Source organism: Aquarana catesbeiana, linkage group LG04, assembly GCF_042186555.1.
Source record: "Aquarana catesbeiana isolate 2022-GZ linkage group LG04, ASM4218655v1, whole genome shotgun sequence".
NCBI lineage: Eukaryota > Metazoa > Chordata > Amphibia > Anura > Ranidae > Aquarana > Aquarana catesbeiana.
This window is the reverse complement of record NC_133327.1, coordinates 562,920,398-562,941,972: the sequence shown is the minus strand read 5'-3', so window position 1 is coordinate 562,941,972 and position 21,575 is coordinate 562,920,398. Positions and strand designations below refer to the sequence as shown.

Here is a 21,575-nt window from a genome sequence, read left to right as displayed (position 1 = left end):
AAAAAAATGAAAAAGTATTAAAAAATTGACAATATGTGAAAAGTGTACACCAAAGTCCACAACAGACTGGGTGAAAGATTCCTGCTAAAATACTGCAACCTATTCCTTTGCGTGTATTACGCAAGATGTGGGTGTGCAAATCACTACCATTGGTGAAAAATAAAAATCATATGAAGTGTAAGAAATAAATAAAAGCGACATTTAAAAAATATAAATATTTAAAAATCCCACTGACGTGCCCAGTGACATAAAAAATATATGTAAATAGGCCAAGTGACATAAAAAATATAAAATATAAACATCTGTAGTTCCTCTGACATAGACTGTGAGAATCAAAAATATAAGTGCAAACAGAATATGTATATATATTATAATAAATGTATCAATCAAGAAAATGTATCAATCAAGAAAATGTATCAATCAAGAAAATGTAAAAAAATTGAATGGACTCATATGTGGATGTGTGCAACCAAAAAAACGTGAAATAATTAATGTGCACCCATAAAAATAGTCCAATATAAATTGTCCAATATATGTGAAGGAGATCCCTGTACACAGATGGTATGTGTATCCAACAGGTGTATAATCCCCAGCAGGTTTTCAATACTGATGTATCCGTGTTTTATAGGCCCCCACTTGTGCCCTCACTCACCAGAAAGCCCAACACCTGCAGGGGTGAAGGGCGTGAGTAGATCCTGTGGCCGGAATCCTGGACGCCCGAAATCCCCCTCTCAGGTTCCGTGAGCTCCTTCCCTCTTAATCCACAGTGTTCCTGGTATGATGTAGACCTGGGATCCTTCAGTTGCTTCTTGTTCTCTTTGACTGTAAACCTTCTACTTGGCTGAGCTCTGCTTCACCTTATATTCATTCCACCCCCATTCACTAACATAAGACGACTTTGGATTGGCTCTTCAGGAGATTTACAGCCTATATGGGGGGTCTTCTGAATCGGGAGAGGCTGAACCCGACAGGATGGATGGAGAAGAGAAAAAAAAAAAAAAAAAAAAAAACTTTAAAAGGCGTCCGGAGCGAGGACGAAAAAAGGACCCTTTTTTTCATCCTCGCTCCGGATGCCTTTTAAAGTTTATTTTTATTCATTTTATTATTTTTTTTTCTCTTCTCCATCCATCCATCCATCCTGTCAGGTTCAGCCTCTCCCGACTCAGAAGACCCCCCATATAGGCTGTAAATCTCCTGAGGAGCCAATCCAAAGTCGTCTCATGTTAGTGAATGGGGGTGGAATGAATATAAGGTGAAGCAGAGCTCAGCCAAGTAGAAGGTTTACAGTCAAAGAGAACAAGAAGCAACTGAAGGATCCCAGGTCTACATCATACCAGGAACACTGTGGATTAAGAGGGAAGGAGTTCACGGAACCTGAGAGGGGGATTTCAGGCGTCCAGGATTCCGGCCACAGGATCTACTCATGCCCTTCACCCCTGCAGGGGTTGGGCTTTCTGGTGAGTAAGGGCACAAGTGGGGGCCTATAAAACACGGATACATCAGTATTGAAAACCTGCTGGGGATTATACACCTGTTGGATACACATACCATCTGTGTACAGGGATCTCCTTCACATATATTGCACAATTTATATTGGACTATTTTTATGGGTGCACATTAATTATTTCACTTTTTTTGGTTGCACACATCCACATATGAGTCCATTCTATTTTTTTTTACATTTTCTTGATTGATACATTTTCTTGATTGATACATTTATTATAATATATATACATATTCTGTTTGCACTTATATTTTTGATTCTCACAGTCTATGTCAGAGGAACTACAGATGTTTATATTTTATATTTTTTATGTCACTTGGCCTATTTACATATATTTTTATGTCACTGGGCACGTCTCAGTGGGATTTTTAAATATTTATATTTTTTAAATGTCACTTTTTTCTTTATTTCTTACATTTCATATGATTTTTATTTTTCACCAATGGTAGGGATTTGCACACCCACATCTTACGTAATACACGCAATGGAATAGGTTGCAGTATTTTAGCAGGAATCTTTCACCCAGTCTGTTGTGGACTTTGGTGTACACTTTTCACATATTGTCAATTTTTTAATATTTTTTCATTTTTTTGGTTTTTCAATTGTCTGTGAACAGCGCCATTCCCCTATTAGAATATTTGCATTCATCAGTCAGGAAGCTGCGCATGGACATACTTGGACATTCCAACATGACAATGATCCAAAACACAAGGCCAAGTCGACCTGTCATTGGCTATAGCAGAATAAAGTGAAGGTTTTGGAGTGGCCATCTTTGTCCATTGACCTCAATCCCATTGAGCCACTCTGGGGAGATCTCAAACGTGCAGTTCATGCAAGACAGCCCAAGAATTTACAGGAACGGGAAGATTTTTACCAAGAGGAATGGGCAGCTTTACCATCTGAAAAGATAAAGAGCCTCATCCACAAATACCACAAAAGACTTTGATGTTAAAGAGGGCAATACACTGTATAAAGAACTGGGGTATGTAAACTTTTATCAGGGTCATTTGGGTAGTTTCTGTTGTGATTATGAAAAAGAGTAAACAACTGGATTAATAATAAATGGCTTCAGCCAAACACTAATCATGAATGAAAGAAAAGTTTTTGTTTTATCATTCATATTCTCTAAACAATGGCCAAGAAATCATCAATTCTGCCAGGGTATGTAAAGTTTTATGAGCACAACTGTACATCAGATGAACTATATATAATGGTTATTTTATGTTCAACAGTACAAAGGTCACCTTATAACATGACAATTCTCCCAACTGTCAAATACTTTTTACAGCAGAACAATGCAGCTCATAAAATAGGTCAGTGATCCACTGACCGTATGATATGACTCGACCCTTCAGTCGTCACTGAGCAATACAGTGGAAATCAAACATAACATGGTGCAGAAGCATCACACCAGACCTATTTAGCAAAAACTAACCGGGTTTACTTAAAATAATAAGCATTTTAGCTTGTTGAAACTTCCACAGACTGAATTCATTATAACCTATGGATATAAAAATCACATGTGAATGGACTGATAATTTAGCTAAAATTCAATTTTAGAGCAGAAGGGAATGCCTAAACAAATGTTTAGAGAGGAAAGACCGATTGCTGCACAGATCATTTTTTTCCTACAGAAATATCTATTTGTTGCTGCAGGTACTTTCAAAGCTTAGTTCACCTTTACCAAAAAGCTACCTATGCAGAAAAGGGCGCCTGTAGATAAAACCAGCTTTGACCAAAGTTGTCTAAGACTCTTGCTATGGGTGTAAGCTCTTTCTCCGATTCAAAACCCCTCATGTGCATTCTCTCCCCTGATGCAGTAGCTTTGAGCTCAGAATTTGTGAGCTTGCTCCTGTGATGGCGGAAGTGAACAGTAACAGCTGGCAGTCTCTTAGCAATGTTTTAGCAACAAGGCAGGACGGGATGACTTTTTCAATCAGGCTTCAGGAGGTAAATAAATGGCCTGCACCTATAGCACGAGCATTATTCAACTTAGGTCAAAACTGAATAATAGGATTTTTATAACAGCTTACTTGTAAAAATCCTTTTCTTGGAGTACATCATGGGACACATAGCCTTAAGTAATTACTTAATGGGTTATAGGTCACCTTCAGGTGATGGACGCAGGTATACCCAATCCAGGAAGTTCACTCCCTATATAACCCCTCCTCCTTCCAGGAGCACATCAGTTTTTGTAGCAAAGCAATATACTTAAATCCCAAAAAAGAGGGGAGGGACCTCTGTGTGCCATGATGTACTCCAAGAAAAGGGATTTTACAGGTAAGCCGTTATAAAAATCCTATTTTCTTTATCCTACATCATGGGACACAGAGCCTTAAGTAATTACTTAATGTGACATCCCATAGCAATGCTACTTGAGGCGAGGGAGACACCCCAGAGGGTACCCCCAGACTTGAGGACCTATACTGCTGCCTGCAGCACACTGCGCCCAAAGGCGATATCCTCATACCTCCTTAAATCCACCTGAAAATATTTTGTGAATGTATGCACTGAAGACCAAGTTGCGGCCTTACAGATCTGAGCCATGGAGGCCTGATGACGCACTGCCCAAGAAGCACTAACTTCCCTGGCAGAGTGCGCCTTAACTTGAAAAGGGGGAATCTTTCCCCTTAAATCATAAGTTTGAATTATTACATTCCGAACCCACTTAGTGACAGTGGATTTCAACGCTGCCTGTCATTTCTTAGGACCCTCTGGCAGAATAAATAAGACATCAGTCTTAAGAATCTGAGCAGTTGCCTTTAAATAGATTTTCACTGCTCTCACCACATCAAGACAATGTAGTGACCTTTCTTCCCTGGAACATGGTTTTGGAAAAAATAATACAATATCTTGGTTCAGGTGGAAACCTGAGACCACTTTTTGTAAAAAAACCTGGACGAGGGCGCAACACCACTCTGTCCTCATGAAAAATCAAATATGGCTCTTGGCTCTTTACAAGAAAGAGCAGCCAATTCCGAAAAACCTTCCTTGCTGAGGATATAGCAACCAAAAATACCAACTTCTTTGTCAGAAGGACTAGAGGAATATGTTGTATCGGTTCAAATGGCTGTTTTTGTAACACAGACAAAACTAAGTTCAAGTCCCAAGGGTTCAAGGGAGGTTTGACGGGCAGATTAAGTCACGTCACCCCTTGCATAAAAACCTAGACTAAAGAATGTGTAGCAAGTGGTCTTTGAAATAAGACCGATAAAGCTTAGACTTGGTCTTTAATAGTACTCAAGGCCAATTTCATTTCTACCTCTAATTGTAGAAAGGTAAGAATTCTGCCTATGATATATCTCCAAGGGTGCCAACCCTTGGATTTACACCAGGAAACATAAGCCCTCCAGACTCTATAATATATAGTTCTGGAGGCTGGCTTCCTTGCATTAAATTAGAGATAACTGACCTGGAAAGCCCACGTTTCTTCAGAACGTGGGTTTCAATAGCCAAGCCGTTACATTTAGAGACCGTAAGGAAGGATGGAATATCGGTCCCTTTGAGAGCAGATCTGGACGTAGTGGGAGGGAACATGGGCCCTCCACTGCCATCTACGATTTCTGCATACCATGACCTTTTGGGCCATGCTGGTGCCACCAGAATTACCGGCTTTCTTTCCAGCTTAATCCTGCAAAGAAGTCGAGGCAGCAACTGAATAGGGGGGAATGCATAGATCAGTGAGAACTGATCCCACGGGGTCACCAACGCATCTGTTCTGAATGTGAGTGGATCCCTTGTTCTGGCCACAAAGTTGACTAACTTCATGTTGAACCTGGACGCTAGAAGATCTACGTCCGGAGTCCCCCATCTTTGGCAAACAGCCCGAAATATGTTGGGGTGAAGAGACCATTCACCTGGGAATAACTGCTGGCGACTCAAGTAGTCCGCTTGCCAATTCTCTACTCCCAGAATGAAGAATGAAGATAATAGGCACGGAATATTCCTTTCTGCCCAAGTTAGAATATGGTTCACCTCTCTCTGTGCTGAGAGACTTTTGGTGCCCCCTTGGTGATTGATATAGGCCACAGCTGTGGCATTGTCGGATTGAATCCTGATAGGACAATCCCATAACCTGAAAGTGCAGGCCTTTAGAGCCAAACGCACTGCCCGAATCTAGGATATTGATGGGCAAGGTTCTTTCGGTTCTTGACCCTGTCACTTTTCTAGTACTGCTCCCCAGCCTGAAAGGCTGGCATCCGTTGTTACCACTTTCCAGATGACTGGTCTGAAGGATTTTCCTTTCAGCAGATTCTGGGTTAGTAATCACCAAGTGAGGCTTTGGGACACTCTTGGGGACAGCCACATTGGCAAGTCTAAAGCTTGAATTGTTTTGTTCCAAGTCGACAGGATACTGTTTTGCAACAGTCTTGAATGGAACTGGGAATAGGGAACTGCTTTGAATGAAGCCACCATGGCTCCTAGCAACCTTATGCAGAGGCGAATGGAGGGATTGCCTTTTGACCTGACCATCCGCACCAGCTCTCTTATGGAGTTGATCCTGTGTCTATGATCAGACCCAAGTACTCCAGCCTTTTTATTGGTATTACGGAAGATTTCTCTAGGTTGAGAATCCAACCCAAACTTTCCAGATAATTGGTTATAGTGCATACGCTTTGTTCCAAACGAGCCACCGACTGATCTATTAGCAATAGATAGTCTAGGTACGCTACGACTGTTATGCCCTGTGCCCTTAACCTGGCTAAAGGTGGGGCCAGCACTTTTGTGAACACTCGGGGTGCTGTGGCTAGCCAGAAGGGCAGGGCTACAAACTGGAAATGTAATGTAAGGTGGGTACAGCACTGATGTCCCCCTAATCCTCCGATCCCTTCAGGGGGGAGAAAGAAAACATTTGGCAGATTTCTTTTACCTCTTGCACACACTGCTGCGGCCACACAGAGACTGACCAAGCTTTACAGTGAAGACAACAGATTTAGGCATGCGCATAGACTCCCTCTAGTGGAGAATTAAGGCATGCCAACATTTTTTCCGTAATAGAAGAATACATAGGTGGACTTTTCAGTTCCTAAGTTTCTTCCCTTACCTTATCCCTGCCGCAGGATTTTCTGAATTAACAGACAATCCAACCTTCACCCATCACAGGGGCTGTGTTTAGCAAACCTTCAAGGGACGGGTCCCTATAACGGGGTTCCACTCACGTGGACCCGTAAAAGCACCCAACCAGGAAAGCTTTAGGTAATGTAGCAAGACCTAAGGGGGTCCCGGGGTCCAGCCCTACAAAGAGAGGCGTTACAGGCAAAACCTCGTTCTTCAGATACGAGGCCCCAGGTACCATCCATTTAGGCCTCAGTGGCACTTTGGATGGATCTTGTCTATGGAGGCTATTTAAATCCAGCATGGATCCCTCCTGGAGCTCCTCAGAGCACATCTTCACTCATGACCAACACCTTAGACACTGGCAAAAAAAAACCATGTGCTCCTGGAAGCAGGAGGGGTTATATAGGGAGTGAAAGCTTCACTACCGTGTTCCCTTATTGGCAATTGCGGCAGCAGCACCTGACAGCTGATGGAAACATCAGCTGCGGTGCCGACATCACTGGACTCCAGGACAGGTAAGTGTCCAATTATTAAAAGTGAGCAGCTGAGTATGTGTAGCTGATAATTAACTAATAATTTTTTGTTACTCAAAAATAACCAGTGCTGTAAGATAAATCTGTAAATAATTTTTCTTCATTGTATTTTTTCTGAAATGCATCCAAATTAGAAAATATAAGTAAAGGATGCTTTTGCAGACTATCATATATTTGGATAATGTTTTCATAGTACTTCGGGCCATACGCTGCCCCCAAAAGAAACAACAGATAACATTATGAAAAGATGCCAAACACGTGAATATAATCAATACAGGCCTTGTGATTCACTTTCAGAAAGGTTTTATAGATCTTTCCCAACTCTCATTTGTGTAGTTCAATAACATTAACAGCCATCTGGAAATAGCAATAGTTTGTTCCAAGCAAGCTATCAGATTGCGTTTCTGACCAAGAAGGTATCGGGAAAGCAAAAACGATGGTATGCTTAGTAAAGTTTTGAAACTGTGACCTTTATATAGCAATTCTGCTATAAGCAGATAGTCATCAAGAAAATGCAAGTAAATAAAATTAACATAAACTATGCTACCTGGCTAAGAGTTATTGGAAGTTAATCTTTAAAGATCATATGTGCTCATTTACACACACATATACATACATATATACATATATACCTGGTGATCTGTGCTAGGGTAACAAGGTTTACTCGCTCTAATGCATCTATGGGAGGTGCAGTGTTGTCACCCTAGGCTTGGAATGAAGGCTATGTGGCAATGTCTACCTGGTCAGCCTGAGCCTATTGTGTAAAAGTTTTCAGCAGCAGTAACAACCTGATGGGGTTTGAAACCTTCTACAATCTATCTAAAACTAAGAAAACACGTTTCGGCTGGACGTTCAATGAAAGGGATGTGCACTGGCACATAGGACAAGGGTGCATGTAGAGGAAGCTGTCGATAAAAGAAGCTGCCGGCAAAAGAGCCTCATGGACTTAAAAAAAAAAAAAAACGAAACATATAAAATTACCCATTAGAAAATTTTAAGTGAAAAAAAAAAATTATTCAAATGTAAATGTTTATTCATTCAGATCATCTGTGATCTGGTTTCTAAGAAAGCCCGATCTCAGTTAATTTATAAATTTAAATACTTTTTTCCTGAAATAATGGCAATACTGTGAACAAAAGACAAAGGCTTACGGAAAGCATATTTAATCATGTGGTCTACTGAAAAAAATCTGCAAAAGCACTTTTTTATAATTTATTTTTATAATCACTTTGAAAAATATGCATGTAGGAAACGAAACAGTAAGTCCCACTCCCTCCACAAGTAGTATCTGTAACAAAAAGTGTATTGGTACCTTAACCACTTGACCTACGGAAGATTTACCCCTCTTTATGATCAGGCCACTTTTTGCGATACAGCACTGCATTACTTTAACTGACAATTGCAATGCTGTGTCCAGATAAAATTTGTGTCATTTTTTCCACACAAATAGAACTTTCTTTTGGTGGTATTTGATCACCACTGCGTTTACTTTTTGCACTATAAAACAAAAAGAGGCCAACAATTTAAAAAAACAAAAAACCCCCCCCCCCCCAAAAAAAAACAATATTTTTTATTTTTTGCTATACAACTAGATCTAATAAAAATGTAAAATAAAAAAAAAAAATCTAATTTCTTCATAAAATTTAGGCCAATATGTATTCTGCTACAGATTTTGGGTAAAAAATCTCAATAAGCGCATATTGATTGGTTTACACAAACCTTATAGCGTCTAGAAAACTGAGATATATATACTAAAATTTTTATTCTTTTTTTTTTTTTTTTTTATACTAGTAATAGCAGCAATCAGCGACTTATAGTGGGACTGCAATATTGCGAACAATCAGACACTGACACTTTTGACACTTTGTGGGAACCAGTGACACTCACACAGTGATCAGTGCTAAAAATATACGCTCACTGTAATAATGACACTGGCTGGGAAGGGCAATCAAAAGGGTTAACTGTGTGCCTAGCTAATGTTTCAGTGTAGTGGGGGAGATGCTTTTACTAGTGGAAGGCATGGATCAGTGTTCTTGCTTTACAGAAACACAGGATCCATGCCTTCTGTACTGACAGAACGGCAATCTGCCTTGTTTACATATGTCATTCTGTCAGTGTACAGCCTAGCCAGTGTTTGTGTTTACTATGTGTGCTGCTTTTACTAGGGGAAGAGATGGATTTGAGTCCCTGCTTTGCAGGAACACAGAAACCATCCCATCCCATCCCCCCTGCCAGCAAGGAACTCTGCCTTGTTTATATAGGCAGATTTCCGTTCAGAGTCTCTGCCCGATGATTGGCGGGTGCTGGCGGACATTGAGAGCCAGGCAACTGCAGATCAGTTTCTGCTGTGCATATCCACAGTAGAAGCAGCAGACCGGAAGTGCAAGTGCGGGATCGTGTAGATATACGTGATCCGGCACACAGCTGCCACCCTGTAGCAGTAAAATTGCTGTAGGGCAGTCGGCAAGTGGAAATATTAAAAACAGATAGAGATCACCCCTCTCATCTCTCATTAGGTAGTAGGTAAAACAAAAAAACTCAAATTCTGCAATGAACCCTTCTATGTTGCTCAGCTATCAGATCTATAGAAATAAATAGGAGAGCACCTTTACCAACTTTGGACTGTAGTACTAGTTAGGGAAGTAAAGTTCCTAGTAACAAAGCTAAACCAGTTTAAGAGGGGCACACAAGGGAAGGTTTTCTTGCTAAGAAAGGTAAATTGCAGGCCTATTGTGGTTGCCTACAGTAGGTATGACCTTTATACTTAAAAAGGTAAAATGGTGCTTCTGTGACATTTGAAGGAGTGGTATAATGTTTACTTGAAACAAGTACATGACATGCTTCTTAATTTATATATTATAATATTTTACAGGATTTATATAGCGACAACAGTTTGCATAATGATTTTATAATGTTCAGAACAGATTCTACATCACATTCTACATCCATGGAAAACACACAACGCTGCTGGCCCCAATTTGACAACCATGCAGGTGTGGGTTTGTGTCTCTAAACACAGGCGGTCACAGTTTTGTGTGGTGGGGACGCTGCACCTACACAGCTGTCAAATTGGGACCAGCAGCTGTAATATTTCAAATACTAAAAAAAATATGTTTTAAAAACCTAAAAAGAACTTGCCTGGACAAACGGTAAATGAGCCATCTATGTCACATGTCTCAGCCGATGCCAATAACTGTGGGAGACTCGGAATCCGCAATGATTTGTCTGAAACCTGTAGCCAAAAAAATATATAAAATAAATTGCATATTGGATCTAGCGATTTTCTTTTACTTGGGTAAAGTAGGAAATGGTTAAAACCTCTGCCAAATTATTTTTGTCCCATTGGGGAGACTTCCTGTTATAGAGACACAACAGAAAAGTGGGAGGAAATCCCTACTCAGTAAATGCTCTGTAAATTATTTTATTTTCAATCACTTTTTCCCCCCAGTTACAGTGGTCACCTGAAAAAAACAGGGATGGTGAAAATCCCCAGCGATAAAATAGGCAAAAATATTACAGAGGTTCTAACCCTATCAACTGAAAAGAAAGTTAAGTGATAGGACATGGATTAGGGTTGCACCGATACCAGATTTTTATCGGAAAGGACCGATAATTTTTGGTCAAGTACTCGCCAATACCGAGTACCGATACCTTAGCATTGCAATTTGAGCCAATATAAAATGAATGGGCTTAAATCGCACTGCAGAGAACCACATGCAATTTCTGTACAAATCCCATGCGTTTTCCTGCACCACATTTGTTTGAACCCAAGTTACTATGACAAGCCTGGGTTCACACAGGAGCGGTATGCGAATCGAACAGGAATCGCACCGCATTCCTGTTCAAATCGCTTGTGATTCTTTGCAGTGAGATTTTCGCCCAATCGCACCGCAGAAGGTATCAGATTTGGGCATCAGAGCATTTGCTCGAGTACTCATGCAAATACTCACTATCGGCACGGATACAGTTTCAACACGAATATTAGAATAAGTATCGGTGTAAACCTAGCATGGATCATATTACACCAAAGAGTAGTGTTGTGAAGATGGTTAGCATAGGCTTGGGTGTTGATCATCAAAGTCAAGGGTGTTAGTGTTAGACATGCAAACTAACAATATAAGGCACACAAGTGCTTTTATCACCAGTCCATACACACACATTAACCGCTTAAAGACCACCCACCGCATATATACTGCCGCAGAGCGGCTCTACTGCACAAAGCAATGTACCTGTACGTTGTTTCAGGCAATAGATACAGTGGACGCCTGCTGCCCAGAGGGAAAGCCAATTCGTGGGTCCGGCGGACGCGATGTCTGCCGGCCACCCGCCATTGCTCCACAGAGAGGCAGAACAGGGATCTGCCTATGTAAAAAAGCATGGAGATCTTCTGTTCCTACTAATCAAGAACAGCGATCTCAGTGTTCTTCCTGTCAGTGCTTCCCCCAAACAGTAATGCCCCGTACACACAATCCGAAAATTGTACGAAAAATGCCACATTCGAATCAATCGTATGATAATCGGATCATTAGTACAGAGCTTTCGAGAGCCGATCAGGACAGTTCATCCGATATTATTCTATCGGACATGCACGGAAATTTTTTCCGTACGATGCCAGATTGTACGATTTTCGTTTCATCAGTACACCTATCGTTCGAAAATGCAATACAAATGCATTACAACACATGACATCACTTCCGAATTTTTATGCTGTTGTACGGGAATTTTCGTGACTTTAGTAAACTCAGATTCGACGTGAGATCAGCATGCAAAAAAAAAAAAAACGGACGATCATTTGTCCGATAATCGGATCATGTGTACCGGGCATTAGAAAGCACAAACAGGGAACACATTTGACCCCTTGACCGCCCCTGATGTTGACCGCTTCCCTGCCAGTGTCATTTATACAGTGATCAGTGCATTTTTTTTTTTTTTTTTTAGCACTGATCACTGTATTGGTTTTACTGGTCCCCAAAAAGTATCACTTAGGGTCAAATTTGTGAGCTGTAATGTCGCAGTCCCGCAAAAAACCAAAAACAAACACTATATATATATATATATATATATATATATATATATATATATATATATATATATATATATATATATATATATATATATAGTTTGGAGACCCTGTAACTTTTGCGCAAACCAATCAATATATGCTTATTGGGATTTTTGTTTACCAAAAATATAATACGTAGAAGAATAAAATTGGCCTAAATTGATGAAGAAATTTGTTTTTTTTTATATGTATTATAGCAGAAAGTAAAAAATGTTTTATTTTAAAATGGTCTTTTTGTTTTGTTTATAGGGCAAAAAAAAAAAAAAAAAACCACAGAGGTGATATAGCAATAGAAAGCTCTATTTGTGGGGGGAAAAAAAAAGGACATAAAATTTTGTTTGGGTACAGCGTTGTGCGCCCACGCAATTGTCAGTTAAAGTAACGCAGTGCCATATTGCAAAAAATGGCCTGGTCATTAAGGGGGTAAAACCTTCTGGGGGCTGAAGTGGTTAATCTGTGTGATTTCACGCAAAGCCTGTTAAACTCACTAAGAAAAGCATTAATAAAATGGGAGGAGGACAGAGGATAAAAAGACAAATCTTTACTAAAAATTCTATATGCTCAGACTAAATGCAAAAACAGATACATATAGGTCTCCAGACTTACCTTCCACTTGACAGCTTGAGGGCTTTGAAGAAAAGACAGAAAGTAAAAATAGTTAGAATAAAGCATTCACATGTACACCAAACAGAAACAAACCCTGATGATACTGCAAGAAGAGTTTTACTTCTAATATTAGCATGGAACCTGTCCAATACTGGAATGGTTTCATTGGTGCATACCAGGTTGAAAGGAACAGCTGCACAAGGCACTTATATGCATTTTATTTTCCTTACACTAGCCTGCAACAAATACATGTTAAAAGGATATTAAAAAAAAATAGACTATGGATGATAACTTTTACATAATCATTGGATTGTACTGGATACTGGCTTAGCAAGGCGAAAGGGAAACAAACACCATAATTATTGTACATATTTTCTTAAATACATCAAGAACATTCTCGTCTTAATAGAAGCGCGTTATAAAACGTGACGGCAAACCAGTACACTTTTGAACTCTAACAACCATTGAGAAGAATGTGCTGACTAATATATATATATATTAAAAAAAAAAAAAAAAACACACAACATTCCAAGCAAATCATAAAAATCTTTAAAGAATAAAAAAAAAATTAATAAAACGCTACAGCAGTTCCACAGACACCTTTAGGCCTCATGTACACGAGATGCTGTTAAACGCGCGTTCAGAGGCAGTTGGACACTTTTTTCAACTGCCCCTGAACTCATTCAATGTTATCCTATGTGTCCATGTACACAGTCTCGTTTTTTGGCGTTTTTAGGCAGTTGCGTTTAACCTCGTTTTTCCAGAAGCAAAAAAATGGGTTCAGATGCAAAAGTTTTCCACGTTTCAAACGCCAAACGCAGCTAAACGCGGGTACCGCATTTAGCCGCATTTGCGTTTATAAGTGTTTTTAAAAGGAACCCTATTTTTTGGACCAGAAAACACAGAAATATGATAGTAAACTGCAGCAGAGAATGACATTTTGTGACCCGACTTTGGGGCCCCTTGGTGCTAGGAACCCCAAATGTTGTGTGCTAACACAGTGGAACTAACACTACAACATATTGGGGTTCCTAGCACCAAGTGGCCCCCGGGATACGGGGCCCCAAAGTCAGGTCGCACAATGTCAAGCACTTTTCTGCAGAGAATGACATTTTGTGACCTGACTTTGGAGCCCCATATCTCGGGGCCACTTGGTGCTAGGATTTTGATATGTTGTAGTGCTAGTTCCACTGTGTTAGCACACCAAATTTGGGGTTCCTAGCACCAAGTGGCCCCGAGATACGGGGCCCCAAAGTTGGGTCGCAAAATATCATTCTCTGCTCTACAAACGCTTCTAGACGCAAACGCGGCTAAACGCGGCATGCAAACGTGGCAAAACAGGCATTTCTAAACGCCGTTTTCAGCTTTTAAAAACACGTGTTCAGCAGAGTTTGCACCGGCGTCTTGTGTGCATGAGGCCTAAGTCAATCAATGGGATAAAAGCAAAATACCCAAACCAAACATTTTTCAGCTATCTGAAAATCTGCTTCAAAGTAAACAGTTAAAGTACATCTTAAACCCCAACTTTTTTTTTTAAGTTCTATTTTGGATATCCTATGGAAAGATTAAAACCCCTTCAGTTTTTTTATTTTGCTCTTTGTATTACTTTGTGGGGATTTCCCTGTGTTCCTAGTCCAGAGGAAGTGAATAGATATCTATACCCAAAAGAGAGGAAATCCCCACTGGGACAGGTGACCCCACTGGAAGCTTCCTCTACACCTCCTGTTCAGGTGACAGCCCTAAGGGCCCTAACAGTTTGGATTTCCCATCAAACGTGTGACAATAGTCATCAGGACAAAGGGTGAGACTGATTCTCCCCCAGCACAGACAGGCAGCGAAAACCTGAAAAGATGTTCTAATCCTTTCCAACCCTGTTAAAACTATTTAAAAATGTGCCTACACTTTAAATGCAGCTATTTTCAGACTGCTGGATTGGCCTAAACCTGCGGTCTTCAAAATTTCTAAACACAGGGACAGTTTAATGTTCTTCGGACTTTAGTGGGGATTTCCTCTGTCAGTCGGGCTGTGAAGTAAACATTGCATCGTCATTGGTGTCAGTGAGAGGAATAGGGCCCCACTGTTGGTGTCAGTGAGAGGAATAGGGCCCCACTGTTGGTGTCAGTGAGAGGAATAGGGCCCCACTGTTGGTGTCAGTGGAAGGAATAGGGCCCCACTGTTGGTGTCAGTGGAAGGAATAGGGCCCCACTGTTGGTGTCAGTGGAAGGAATAGGGCCCCACTGTTGGTGTCAGTGGAAGGAATAGGGCCCCACTGTTGGTGTCAGTGGAAGGAATAGGGCCCCACTGTTGGTGTCAGTGGAAGGAATAGGGCCCCACTGTTGGTGTCAGTGGAAGGAATAGGGCCCCACTGTTGGTGTCAGTGGAAGGAATAGGGCCCCACTGTTGGTGTCAGTGGAAGGAATAGGGCCCCACTGTTGGTGTCAGTGGAAGGAATAGGGCCCCACTGTTGGTGTCAGTGGAAGGAATAGGGCCCCACTGTTGGTGTCAGTGGAAGGAATAGGGCCCCACTGTTGGTGTCAGTGGAAGGAATAGGGCCCCACTGTTGGTGTCAGTGGAAGGAATAGGGCCCCACTGTTGGTGTCAGTGGAAGGAATAGGGCCCCACTGTTGGTGTCAGTGGAAGGAATAGGGCCCCACTGTTGGTGTCAGTGGAAGGAATAGGGCCCCACTGTTGGTGTCAGTGGAAGGAATAGGGCCCCACTGTTGGTGTCAGTGGAAGGAATAGGGCCCCACTGTTGGTGTCAGTGGAAGGAATAGGGCCCCACTGTTGGTGTCAGTGGAAGGAATAGGGCCCCACTGTTGGTGTCAGTGGAAGGAATAGGGCCCCACTGTTGGTGTCAGTGGAAGGAATAGGGCCCCACTGTTGGTGTCAGTGGAAGGAATAGGGCCCCACTGTTGGTGTCAGTGGAAGGAATAGGGCCCCACTGTTGGTGTCAGTGGAAGGAATAGGGCCCCACTGTTGGTGTCAGTGGAAGGAATAGGGCCCCACTGTTGGTGTCAGTGGAAGGAATAGGGCCCCACTGTTGGTGTCAGTGGAAGGAATAGGGCCCCACTGTTGGTGTCAGTGGAAGGAATAGTGTCCCATTGTTTTTGTATGTATTGTATTGGTAGAAATGATCCCCCATTGTTGGTGTCACTGGATGTAATAGTGCCTCAAGGGCCGGGGGGGGTTTGGGGGAAAAGTGGAAGGATCCTCGCGTAGAACCCCTGCAGAACCCGAAGTTCAGATAGACCATGCAAGACAGACATCCTTCATTACAGGTTAATGTATTGGGGAGATTTACCTTCACTTCCTGTTCCATAGCCAAATGAGAAAGTGAGAGATAATCCCTGCAAATTAAGGGAATCCATTGGGGCTCCCCAAGTCACCAGAACTAGTGTCCCCCTTAAAGACTTCCCCTGTATTATTGTTCTGGTGACAACTCAAAATTTGGGATTTTCCTCTACTTTCACTTTTGAGGATACCAGTAAACAGGAGAAATAGAGAGACTAAATCTCCCCAATGGGGCCAGAGGTAGCAATAAAAAACAGTGTTCTAACCCATCCCAACTGTCCGCAACTAAACAAAAAAAAAAAAAAAGTTTTGCCTTTAGTTATACTTTAACCACTTAAGCCCCAGACCATTTGGCTGGTCAAAGACCAGAGCACATTTTGCGATTCGGCACTGCGCCACTTTGACAATTGCGCGGTCGTGCAACGTGGCTCCCAAACAAAAATCCTTTTTTTCCCCACAAATAGAGCTTTCTTTTGGTGGTATTTAATCACCTCTGCGGTTTTTATTTCTTGCGCTATAAACAAAAAAAGAGCAACAATTTTGAAAAAAAAAAAAAAAAAAAAAAAAAAAGCATTATATTTTACTTTTTGCTACAATAAATATCCCCAAAAAATATAAAAACATTTTTTCCCCTCAGTTTAGGCCGATACGTATTCTTCTACATATTTTTGGTAAAAAACCCCCAAAAAAACGCAATTAGCGTATATTGATTGGTTTGCGCAAAAGTTATAGCGTCTACAAAATAGGGGATAGTTTTATGGCATTTTTATTACATTTTTTTACTAGTAATGGCGGCGATCAGCGATTTTTATTGTGACTGCGACATTATGGTGGACACATCGGACACTTCTGGCGCGATTTTGGGACCATTCACATTTATACAGCGATCAGTGCAATTAAAAATGCATTGATTACTGTGTAAATGTGACTGGCAGTGAAGGGGTTAACCACTAGGTGGCGCTGTAAGGGTTAAGTGTGTCCTAGGGAATGATTCTGTGGGGGGGAGGGGCTGTGTGGGACATGTGACAGGGAGCTGTGATCAGTGTCAGTGTAATTAGGCAGAATGGGGAAATGCTCGTTTACATTAGCATTTCCCCGTTCTTCCTCTCCGTGAAACGATCACGGGTATCCCCTCGGACATACCCACGATCACGCTCACAGATCTCCCGGCGGGAGCCGCCTCTTAAAGGGCAAAGTACAGGTATGTTAATCTGCCTGTACGTGCCCTATTGCCGCAGTTTATCTGCGTGAGGCGGTCGGGAAGCGGTTAAAGTTGTAAAGGCAGAAGGTTTTTGTTATCTTATGCTAGGACACGGAGTGACCCCGACCTCTGTAAAGAGCCGCGTCTGTGGCTCTTTAACCATGTGATCGACTGTGTCCAATCACAGCCAATCACTTGTAAACACGGAGATGCCGGTAATCGGCGCTCCTCGCCTCACACTGACAGTGTGTGGCAAGGAGAGCAGATCAGCGGCATCTCCTCACAGGAGACATCTATACATATAATCAGGGCACTGATCATCAGTGCCCTGATTACAATAGCGACACCAGTCGCACAAATCAGTGCCAGTAATGAGTGCCCACCACTCCCAGCAATCAGTGCCCACTACTGCCCACAAGTGCCACCAATCAGTGCCCAATAATGATACCAGTCCATGCTGGCTATCAGTCTCGCCCATCACCGCTGCCCATCAATGCTGCCCAATGTTGCCCATCAGTGCCCATTAGTACCACATATCCTTGCCCACCGGTGCCACCTATCCGTGCCACTTAAGTAGGGCATAATAGTGCCCATAAGTGCAGCATATTGGTGCCTCCTCATCAGTGCCACCTGATAGGCTGAACTGGTGGGCACTTATCAATGCACATCAGTGAAGGAGAAAAATTACTTAATTACAAAATTTACTGACAGAAACTAAGAATTTTTTTTTTTTCAAATTTTTTAGTCTTCAAGTGGTTAAACGAGATTTTACAAATATCACTTTAAAAGCGGTTGTATAGTCAAAAGAAAAAAAAAAAAAAAAAAAAAAAAACTTATAAAAAGGCAAAAGGCATAATGAGCTAGTATGCACCGCATACAAGCTCATTATGAAATACTTACCTTAGAACGAAGCCCCCGCACTGTCTCGGTCACTGCCAAGGGAGCTGCCATTTTTCCTCAGCGATTCTTCCGGGTTGGTGATGACATCGCTCCCCCACATGCGCGCAGGAGTCTTCTTTCTGGCAAGGAGCTCCGATTTTCAGACAGCATCCGCCGGAAATTCAGAGCGCATGCATGGTGAATATCTCCTAAACCGTACAGGTTTAGGAGATATTCATTTTACCTACAGGTAAGCTTTATTATAGGCTTACCTGTAGGTAAAAATGTGCTAAAGTGGTATACAACCACTTCAATACATTTCTCTGGCAGATTGGCAGTGGCAGAGATAAAACAAGCTGTGTTCTGAGGCTCATTCCCAAGAATTGCTAACTCCCAAAGGAGAATACATGTCATTTTAGAAAATATGTTGCTTTACATTTTACATAAGAGAATAGTGTGCCAACAATTTTATACAGTCACAAATCAGAGGAAGCACTTCTAAAACAAGCTGCTGACCAGCATTTATCAATTGTTACATAATTACAAAAAAACTTGAGTAGAAAAGATGTCCAGAGCAAAATGGCTCTGCCACTATAAGCGCTGAACATGGGGTTTGTTGGTTTAACCATCTCTTTGACAAGTTAAAGTGGTTCTAAATTTGAAACATATTTTTACCTTAATGCATTCCCTGCATTAACCAGTTCCGGACCGCCCACAGCATATATGCTGTGGCAGGGCAGTTGTCAACGCTCCCTGGTCTGGGGCGCCTGCGTGCCGCCAGCGACTCCCTCTCTCCCTCTCCGACAAAGCGGGAGCCAATCAGTGGTGCCGGCAGCCGCAATCATTCTGGGGAATGACAGAACGGTGGTCTGCCTATGTAACGTCGGTCTGTCACAAAGAGAGATCTGTGATTCCTAGTAATCAGGAACACAGATCTTTATTTGTCCAGTGTCAACAACCCCCACACAGTTGGTAAACACACCCAGGGAACACATTTAACTCTTTGATCGCCCCTGATGTTAACCCCTTCCCTGCCAGTGTCATTTATACAGTGATCAGTGCATATTTTTAGCACTGATCACTGTACTGGTGTCACTGGTCCCAAAAAGTGTCAGTTAGTGTTCAATTTGTCCACCGCAATGCCGTAGTCCAGCTAAAACTCACTGAACGCCACAATTACTAGTATAAAAAAAAAAAGTCGGGGGGCGTGGCCGAAGCGGAGAAGATGTGCTGAGGCTGAGCTCCGCTCCTGCACTTATCCTGTCAGATATTCCGGGCTTGAAAATTCCACTTTTTCTTCCTAATCCGGCACCCTGGGGTCTAAGAGGACTTACAGCACCACGCGGACCTCTCCGCCGTCACCGGGTAAGCCCAGATCCTCCTCTACGGCCTGTACCAGGTCCTCAGCCGCCATCTTGCCCATGAGGCTTTCCGCAAGCACAATGTCGGCCGGCACTCAGACCCTCTCGGAGCTGACCACCGCTCAGGCGGCTTCACATGCAGAATTACTAGCGGCTATCAAGGCAGGCAATGATTCAGTTATGGTCAAGATTGACCACCTGGTCACAGATGTCAGCCTCATTAGACGTGACATGGACAAATTTAGGTCCCGGTTCACAGAGGCTGAAGCCCGCATCTCCCAGCTGGAGGATGATACTAGGTCTGATTCCCGGGACCTCCGTGCTTTACAGCTGCAGGTGAAAGCCCTGCAGGAAAAGTCCATTGACACCGAAAATAGATTGAGGAGAAATTACATCTGTGTACTGGGCATCCCCGAGCATGCACAGGGTTCCAGGCCGGCGGAATTTGCAGAAACCTTTCTCCTCTCCCTGCTTGATATTCCTGCAATGCCATCTACATATGTAGTGGAGAGGGCTCACAGAGTTCCCCCAACTCCTCCAATTCCTGGAGCCCCACCGCGGCCCTTCCTGCTCAGATTACTGAATTACAGAGACCAGGACAAGTTGCTTGCAGCAGCCAGGGAAAAGCAGGAACTGCGCTTTAATAATGCCAGAATTATGCTCTTTCCTGATTATTCTCCGGAGATACAGCAGAGACGCCGCTCATTTACAGAAGCAAGACGTCGCCTCAGAGAAAAAGGCCTAAAATTCAGCCTACTGTACCCAAGCAAGCTTCATGTAAATTGATGGTGAACGGGCGCATTTCTTCACGGAACCTGAAACAGCATTATCACGGCTGGATGGTCGTGGTTGAATTCACAACGAGATGAACACTGCTACCTGGGTATGATTTACCTTGCTAAAGGTTTGAAACTTCCATTGTTACCTTTGTGCCACCCCTGTTTGATGATCTGCAGATCCTGATGTCTATGCTGACCCCCCCCCCCCCCCTTCAGTATTTCAGTCCCCTATCCTTCCTTTTTACATGAACACTCGAGCGCTATATTGAGAGCTGGACTGCTCACCTTTTGCTGAACACACAGCACACCTACCCTCAGAAGAAGCCCTATGGGACTGAGTCACCACAAGTCGTCCCCCCCCCCCCCACCTCGTTTCCTTACCGGTTGGTAAGCTCCTAATGGTTCTGTGTCCAGGACCCTACCTATAGAAGAAGGAGACGGATATTGGCCAGTCGCCTGATGACTGGAGTGTAGTGCACTAATTTAAGCTGTGACTGCACTTCTAAGTTTTTTTTGTTTAGGGGTAAAACTATTCCCAACCTCTCCCCCTTGTTTTTTGGGGGAAGATGGGACATAGTAAGGAAGGCACATCATGCTTGGGTTGTTCAAGAAATGTTTTTAAGTTTTTGTTCCTTTTTTGGTTTCCTTTTTGTTCTAGGTGCTATAACCTGTTTAAGTGCTGTTGATACCTGGTGTGATGTATGCTGTTCATGGGTTGTTTCTTGGTGCGCCTCCTCATTCATCCTAATTGGTCATTCTTATTTGTCCCAAATGGCTAACCCCTTAGTGGATTCCTTCACAGTCCTCTCATGGAATGTGAGGGGTCTTGGTTCCAAATTCAAACGGGCCTTACTATTTCAATATTTAAAGTCTCATGCCCCCCAGATCATTATCCTCCAAGAAACCCATCTCATGGGCAGCAAAATCTTGATGCTAAAAAACCCGTGGATACAGAGGGCTATCCATGCCACGTACTCCACGTACGCAAGGGGAGTGTCGATCCTAAAATCACAAAAACTTTCCTTGTGTGATTGATGAAGTGTGTACAGACCAACAGGGTAAATTTGTCATTGTAGTATTTACATTATGGTCTCAAAGATATATTGTGGTTAGACTATACATACCTCCACCTTTTTCACCTGATTTATTATATACGGTTATGGAGAAGGTTGCAGCTTTCGGCCCAGGTAAACTACTAATAATGGGGGATTTTAATGCCACCCTGTCCGCAGACTTACAGTCAGGTCCATAAATATTGGGACATCTACACAATTCTACTCTTTTTGGCTCTATACACCACC

At 42.4% G+C, this 21,575-nt stretch overlaps 1 protein-coding gene across 2 annotated transcripts in view; it reads right to left on the bottom strand.

The window, feature by feature from the left end:
- CNST (consortin, connexin sorting protein) overlaps nt 1-21,575 on the bottom strand; it is a 225,364-nt gene that overhangs the window by 92,780 nt on the left and 111,009 nt on the right. For both annotated transcript variants that reach the window (XM_073628017.1, XM_073628018.1), the window contains exons 7-8: nt 12,764-12,785; nt 10,230-10,327 (exon numbers count right to left, since the gene is read on the bottom strand). In XM_073628017.1, the coding sequence (XP_073484118.1) occupies nt 10,230-10,327; nt 12,764-12,785 (120 nt within the window). The remainder of the gene's footprint in view (nt 1-10,229; nt 10,328-12,763; nt 12,786-21,575) is intronic.